The sequence below is a fragment of the Acomys minous genome (genome assembly GCF_964271855.1).
Source record: "Acomys minous genome assembly, chromosome: 6".
NCBI lineage: Eukaryota > Metazoa > Chordata > Mammalia > Rodentia > Muridae > Acomys > Acomys minous.
Window position 1 is genome coordinate 99,662,135 of NC_140487.1, and position 8,014 is coordinate 99,670,148.

At 43.4% G+C, this 8,014-nt stretch overlaps 1 protein-coding gene across 1 annotated transcript; it reads left to right on the plus strand.

Moving 5' to 3' along the window:
• Positions 1-6: 6 nt before the first annotated feature.
• On the plus strand, positions 7-8,014 carry MYCBP (MYC binding protein). Its single transcript, XM_084787154.1, has 5 exons — positions 7-155; positions 302-374; positions 5,962-6,010; positions 6,215-6,344; positions 7,799-8,014. The coding sequence occupies exons 1-5, from the start codon at positions 72-74 to the stop codon at positions 7,841-7,843; spliced, it is 381 nt and encodes a 126-aa protein (XP_084643280.1). The 5' UTR covers positions 7-71; the 3' UTR covers positions 7,844-8,014.

Below are 8,014 nucleotides of genomic sequence, written 5' to 3' on the forward strand. Positions count from 1 at the left end.
GAAAACAGGCCACACCCCGGCGATCCCGGCCCGTATCTGCCCAGTGCGCAGACGCGCGCGCCGTTCCGCGCATGAGCAGTGCGGCTCGGAGCCCGCCAGCCCGTGTCTCCGGCGCCAGCTACGCCGCTGTGGCTGTCACTATGGCCCATTACAAAGTGAGGGGGGCGCGGCGTGGCTCGGGGCGTGCGGGCGGCGCCGGGTGGGAGTTGGGGCGCGTGCAGGGCTTGGGGGCGGCGGCGGGGCGCACCGTCTTCCTGCTCCGGCCCCGGGCGTCGGTCCCTGACCCGCCGTGTCTCCTCAGGCCGCCGACTCGAAGCGCGAGCAGTTCCGGAGGTACTTGGAGAAGTCGGGGGTGCTGGACACGCTGACGAAAGGTGAGCCAGGGCGGGCGGCGGCTGCTCGCGCCCGCGCGTTCCCGGCCAGGTGGGGCCGTCCCGGGGACTGGGGAGGCCTTAGGGTCCCGCGGGTCGGGCGCACGCCGGCTAGGGGACGTCGCCTCGCCCCTGTGGGCGCTTTCTGTCCGAGACTGAAACTCTTGCAGCTGTTGCAAAGTCTCTCCAACTTCCGTTGCTTTTCCCTCGAGCAGCCGCAGTGGACACGTTAGCAAGAGACCTTGAGATCCCAATTGCTCCCGCCTTATAGTGTGCGGGATCTTATACATTTTCCCTTGGATAAAGGCAACTAAGAAAACTACTGGATTTGAGAGTGGGTTATTAAGTGAGTCTAGTGGAGAATTAGCAGTTCGGGCTGTGGCTTTTCAACTCTCTCAGCCTGTAGTGATTCGTACTTTGTGTAGATCTCATAATTTAAGAGCTTCAGAGCACATAAAAAATGGCTATATTGTTTACCTTAAAAAAAAAAAAAAAAGAAAGAAAGAAAGCCAGGCGTGGTGGCACATGGTTTTAATCCCAGCACTCGGGAGGCCGAGGCAGGCGGATCTCTGTGAGTTCGAGGCCAGCCTGATCTACAAAGCGAGTCCAGCTACACAGAGAAACCTTGTCTCGAAAAACCAAAACAACAACAAAGGACACTTACTGTTAAATACCCCTCCTTTCCTTTCTGGGTATAAGTTTAGAGAATATGGTGATTAAAATCAAAGGATTCCCAGAGAGAGAATACAACTAAGCTGGCCCAACAATATACTGAATGCCTGCTACATGTCGGGTAACGCTGCAACACTGGTCGGTGTTTTCAGGGGACTAGAATGGAATTGCTGGCAAGGCATTGAAACCTTGGTCCTTTTGAGAACGGGAAGTGTCTTTGAAATAATTTGTATCTGATTTTTAGGGAAACAAAAGCTAGAGGAAATTGTGGGAGAACTTAGCAGAAAGCAGAGTTTTTAATTCCCTTACATGGATGAGCTGACAAGTTTGAATTACTACTAATTTCCTCATGTCTTTGCAAGTCAATGTGAGTAAAATATAAGGAACTACTCTGTGAGACACTGTGTTTTGTGGTAAAAACCCCTCCTGTTCCTTTCCTTCATGTAATGATCTCACTCCAGCCTTGTGTTCTGGGCACCCGGGATACAGCCATGGAAATGTTCTGCTTTCAGGAGCTTGTAGCTTAGTTAGGGACCCAAAGACTAAAACACAGTGCCAGCTAGTGGTAAAAGTATAGCTTAAACCACAGCAGGACTGGGGGCTGGAGAGGGGGAAACAAAGACGGACATTTACATTGAATGGTAGACTGAAGACCTTTGAATGGAATCTAACGTAAAGATAAGTATCCTTAATCTGAAAATTTGAAATCTAAATTGTTCAAAAACCTGTAACTTAGTGAGCACAGATGTGGAAAATTCCATACCTGACTGGATTAATTCTGTCAGTCAAAATTAAGGAGCCTAGGAATATTTGCTTGTACAAGATCATGTTCACATTATAGGTATAAGGTTCATATGGAATTTAAGTGAATTTCAAGTTTAGGCTTGGATCTCATCCCCCAAACATCTCATTATGTATGAGTGGATATTCCAAACTCTGGAGATAAACACTGAAATACATCTGATCCCAAGTATTGTGTGTGTGTCTGTGTGTGTGTGTGTGTGTGGGAGGCGGTTGGAGGAACAGACTGGATACAGTAAGTGTACAGAAAAGCAGTAAAAGGCAGGTGGACAATTGGAGATAACTGAATGCAGAGCCACCATGCAGCAGCCTTCAGGCTGGGTAGGAGATTGGAAACCTTTGCATGTTCCCCCCCTCAATCTTTTAAAATTCTAGTCTCCTAAATAACATCTAACAACATAGTATCTATTAATATGATTAAAAACTGAATTTTAAAGGGTCATAGATGTTTTATACAATTTTCCTATCTAGCAAACCTTTTAGAGAGGATTTAAAATTGTTTTTAATGTCAAAACACTGTAAGAAACCAGGCATTGGTGACATGTTTTCAGTGCTCTATGGGGGGAGGTGGAGCTGCACTCACTACTTGCCTGGAGTACATAGTAAGATCCGTTCAAAAAGGCAAACTAGAGAGAGCTAGGCTAGCGAGATGGCTCACAGATTAAGATCACTAGATGCACAGCCATAAGGATCAGAGTTCAGACACCAGCACTCATGTGATAAGTCAGACAGGATGTGTAAGCCCTGTGCTGTAGGGGCAGGCACAGGGGGACCATCAAGGCTTGCAGGTGGCTAACCTAGCTAAAAGGATGCAAGCTCCAGGTTCGGGTAGAGACCTTGCCTCAAAAGCCTAAGGCCAATACCTGCAGAAGACCTTGGCATCTTGTCTTCTTTCTTTCTTGCTCTCTTTCTTTTCTTTCTTTTTCCTAGACAGGGTTTCTCTTGGCTGTCTTAGACTCACTTTGTAGACCAGGCTGGCCTCAAACTCACAGCCATCTGCCTGCCTCTGCCTCCGCTTCCCTGGTACTGGGATTAAAGGCATGCGCCACCACGCCCGGCTTCTTGTCTTATTTCTAATTGCACTTGATAGGCTGAAGTAGGAGGGCTGCTTAAGTCTGAGACTAGCCTGTGCTAAAGAGGAGACTACATCTTTTTTTTTTTTAATGATTTAATTATTTTACTTGCATTGGTGTTTTGCCTGCATGTACGTCTGAACGGTCCTCTGGAACTGGAGTAACAGACAGTTGTGGGTTGCCATATGAGTACCAGGAATTGAACTCAGGACCTCTGGAAGAGCAGCCAGTGCTCTAAACCGCTGATCCATCTCTCCAACCCTGAGGCTATATTTTTAAAAACACCTGTAATCTCAGCACTAAGGAAGGCAGAGTCAGGCAGATCTCTGAGTTCAAGGCCAGCCTGGTCTACAAAGTAAGTCCAGGATAGCCAAGGCTACACAGAGAAACCATGTCTCCCAAAACCAACCAACCAAACAACCAAACAACGACAAAAACTCCAAAAAACCAAACCAACTAACTAACCAACCAAAAAAGCCTCAAGACAAGAACACGGATGAGCGGATGACCAATCATTTGGAGTAGCATTTTAGTTATTTCCAGCAGCATACCAACCTTTAACATACCCGGCTGTAAATACTGAGCAGGAAGGCTCAGCAGGTAAAGGTGCTTGCTGCCAAGCCAAGGGGGCCTGAGCTTGATTCCTGGAACTCACACCATAGAAGGAGAGTACAGATTCCTGAAATGTGTCCTCTGGTTCCCCGGCAACCCCAATACGTAGCTAGTAAAAACAAACCTAGCTTCTAAAGCAAAGGGGAATATGAGTTGGTTGAATTCTCTTCAGATAAAATGCACAATCATCTCATAGAAAAGCAAAGGAAACTTAACACTTTGTAGCATCAGCCTTGCAAGCATCATAGACAAAAAGTTGGAAGCTGAAGGAAATGGGGTGGAAGAAGGGAAGGAAAAGGCAAGAACCTTAGTAGTCCCACCCTATAAAAGTTTAGATTCTAGCAGCCATGCTGGTACACGTCTTTACTTCCAGAAAAGGAGGCAGCGCTCACAGAGGCAGGCAATTTCCTGTGAGTTTATTTTATTTCATTTTTTGGTTTTTCGAGACAGGGTCTCTCTGTGTAGCCTTGGCTGTCCTGGACTCGCTTTGTAGACCAGGCTGGCCTCGAACTCACAGCTATCCACCTGCCTCTGCCTCCCAAGTGCTGGGATTAAAGGCGTGCGCCGCCACCACTCGGCAGTTCCCGTGAGTTTAAGGCTGTCCTAGGTTACATGGTTTCAGATCAGCTGGGGCTGCATGGAGAGATGCTGTCTAAACTCAGTACAAATGGAAGAAACTCTTTTAGTTATAGCTAATAAAAGTAATAAATAGGGATTTGAGTATTGTAACAGATACTAAGAGATGACGGTAGGTAGCGGTGATACCAATGTGCAGATCTCAAAAAATTGTGTATCTTGGTGTAAGTTAAAAGTACCACTCACTTGATGTTTTTTATATTGTCTATATTTTAAATTTTTATTAAAGATCGGAAAACCAGAAGTGGACATGTAAATTGGCTTATGACTGGATGATGAATTTTCTTTTCTTTCTTTCTTTCTTTCTTTCTTTCTTTCTTTCTTTCTTTTTTTGTTTGTTTTTTGAGACAGGGTTTCTCTGTAGACCAGGCTGGCCTGGAACTCACAGAGATCCCCCTGCCTCTGCCTCCCTGAGTGCTGGGATTACAAGTGTGTGCCGCTGCACCTGGCTCCCAGTTTAATACAGTTCTAAATGCCAATCTGAGCATGTTGACTACTGGTAATGTTTTTGGTTGCTGCCTAGCCTGTCAAACATGACATTTAATTTTTACTTACTTATTTTTACGTTTTCAATGCAAGGTTTCTCTGTAACAGCCCTGGCTGTTCTAGACTCCCTTTGTAGACCAGGCTGTCCTGCAACTCACAGAGATCCAACTGCCTCTGCTCCCAAGTGCTGGGATTAAAGGCGTGCCCCACCATGGTTGGCTGAAATTTAATTCTTGAACATTCTGAATGGAATTTTTATTTTATTTTATTTTATTTTTTTTGAGACAGGGTTTCTCTGTGTAATAGCCCTGGCTGTCCTGAAACTCTTTGTAGACCAGGCTGGCCTCGAACTCATAGAGATCCCCCTGTTTCTGCCTCCCAAGTGCTGGGATTAAAGGTGTGTGCCAACACACCCAGCAGAATGCTGCTTTTCTTTTTTTTTAAAAAGTTATTTATTTTTACTTCATGTGCATTGGTACTTTGCCTTCATGTATGTCTATGTGAGAGTGTCAGATTTTGGAGTTCAGACAGTTTTGAGTTGCTGTGTGGGTGCAGGGACTTGAACCCAGGTCCTCCGGAAGAACAGTCAGTACTCCTAACCACTGAGCCATCTCTCCTGCCTGGAATGCTTCTTAGTCGTCTAAGATTTCTTTAATTTCTTCAGCTAGATTACATTAATGCTTTTGTTTTTAGTTCAGGTCTCTAGGTCACTGCTTTTCCAGTAAAGAAGGATCTTGAACTCCTTATCCCCCTGCTCAGCTGTTGGTACTGAGATTATTGGCATGAGCCACCACACCCAGCTTTCTTAACTGTTATGCCATTTTCCATGTCCCACTTCAGTCAGTCTTGCATATAGCATCCGGCCACCCCCTTGCTTTACAACTGTTGAAATATGTTTGTAGTCCTTATGATCAAAGTTCAACAAATCTTTTCTCAGTTTTCCATAGTATGGTCCTAGACTACTCTTCCATTAATTACCGACAACATAAATTGACATGTTAGTCCCCTAGTATGTGCTTGAAGCTTTCCCATTTTATTTGAAACACAGCTAGGTCTCAGGTCTGATGTGAAGTATTTTCCAGTCTCAGTCCAAAACTCAGTAACAACTGCAGCTCAGTACTCTGAGTTCCTTATCTTTTGCAATGGGCTGTAAATTTGTAGCTAGTAAGGACACTGACTTATTCACCACTGTATGGACAGTCTGCGCAATCTTCTCACCATACCACAGGCAGGTAGTATTTACTGAATTTCAGAATATTTGAGCCGGCTACACTGAAGACTTCATTGCTTTTCTTTGTCTTTGGTTGCAGTGTTGGTAGCCTTATATGAAGAACCAGAGAAGCCCACCAGTGCTCTGGAGTATCCTTTTCATTTCTGAAGTCAAAAAGGCCATTATTTTTTTTTTGACATTTTTATCTATTCAAATATATAATAGCCTTTAAATACTTTTGTTTATTGAAAAAGTTCTTTTGACTTTTCCCATGACCTTGGATGAGTATGGGGTGTGGTGGGTGACTGTCCCGACTCACTCTGCTCTGAGTACATTCTTAACACTGATGTTAGTTTTTTAAAGCATCACTTAGGAGCTGCTACCCCGGAAAACCCAGAAATAGAGCTGCTTCGCCTAGAATTGGCAGAAATGAAAGAGAAATATGAAGCTTCTGTAGAAGAAAATAAAAAACTGAAAGCGAAGGTAAATTTACAAAAGAAATTCAAATTAAAAAACAATCTTGTCTCTAATGATTATCAACCAAATCCTTACTACAGGCCAGGGATGTTTGTAGCTCAGTGGTAGAACATCTGTCTGGCATGTGCAAAGGTCCTGGGTTGCATGTGCAGCAGGATAAAATCAGAATAAAGAACTAACCCCAAAAGTTCACTAAGTGGGCAGCAAGGAAGGACAGTATCAGTTTGAATCAAATGCCTGGAAAACTTAAGCCTCAGGTTCTAGAAAAATCCAAGACCAACAATAAATAGGATACGCAAAGTATGGTTAAGAAATGGGGATTAAGAACCTACATCAGGCCGGGTGGTGGCGGCGGTGGCACACGCCTTTAATCCTATCACTCGGGAGGCAGAGGTAGATGGATTGCTGTGAGTTGAGGCCAGCCTGGTCTACAAAGGGAGTCCAAAACAGCCAAAGCCACACAGAGAGACCCTGTCTCAAAAAACAAAACAGTACAAAACAAAAAAAGAACCTGCATCAGTAAAAAGGTGGGAGTACCAGTTAATACTGCATAAAGTAGATGGGTAAATTTAAGGTTCTTAAGCAGCTTGGTCAGTCCAGGCTATGTTAAGCAGTGCACAGTCTGCACTGTCTGAAACATGCTAGCTCCAGGTTCACAAGAGGACAGAAGAAGCTGCACTCAATTTTATCTAGAGCTGAACTTTTTCCTTTGTTGAAATTCCCATAAACTTGATTATCAACTCAAAGTCCTTGAGGTTTCTCCATTCTGAACCACATGATGTACTTTCCATGTGTGAAATTAGATGAAAGAAGTCAAATCCTTTAAGTGTAGTGTTCTTGGAAGGAGCCATACTTTTTTTAAAAAAAATAAAAGAAAATGCACTGTCTTAAACTACCAAAGATGCTGAAATATACACTTGGTAGTTTATCTTTTTTGTTTGTTTGTTTTTTGAGACAGGGTTTCTCTGTGTAGCCCTGGCTGACCTGGACTCACTTTGCAGATCAGGCTGGCCTCGAACTCAAAGAGCTCTGCCTGCCTCTGCCTCCCAAGTGCTGATTTAAAGGCTTCTGGTACTTTTAAAGTTAGACATTAGGTATTTTCATCAAATGACCATACTAATAGAAGTCACGTAATTCTTCCCTGTGCTTTTTGGGACAAGACCACAAAACCACATTTTTGGAAAGATAGACTATTATGTACCTAGTATTTGAATAGTTCACTCATGAATTGAAATTAAAGTTTAGTTCCCAGGCAATGCTAAGGGTTTATGCAAAAAAGGCTTGTTAGGTTTAATTGTACTCATCCTTAAGTAAGTGAATGGTTTAAGAAAGAAAAGTTCAGAAATTGATTACTGACTCAATAACTAAGTTGAATATAATATCTAATTTCATTGTGTTACTAAGTTTTTTTTACCCAATTTAAATAAAATTCATCTAAATCCTCTGTCTTTGCCCCATAGCTTGCTCAGTATGAACCACCTCAGGAGGAGAAGCGTGCTGAATAGGATTCTTCTCAGTTGAAAAGACACTGAAAACTGGTTTTGTATCACTTGAATAGCTTGTATAGTATATAATCTTTCCTGAAAAGATGCTATAAACTTTTAATATGTTAAATTCACTCATCACATATGTTATAAACACATATACATAGAATCACCAATAAAAACTCAATATAA

Coding starts and splice junctions, on each gene's coding strand:
- MYCBP (XM_084787154.1), top strand. CDS start 72: ATGAGCAGTGCGGCTCGGAGCCCGCCAGCCCGTGTCTCCGGCGCCAGC. Junction 156..301: donor TCACTATGGCCCATTACAAA/GTGAGGGGGGCG, acceptor GTGTCTCCTCAG/GCCGCCGACTCGAAGCGCGA. Junction 6,345..7,798: donor ATAAAAAACTGAAAGCGAAG/GTAAATTTACAA, acceptor TTTGCCCCATAG/CTTGCTCAGTATGAACCACC.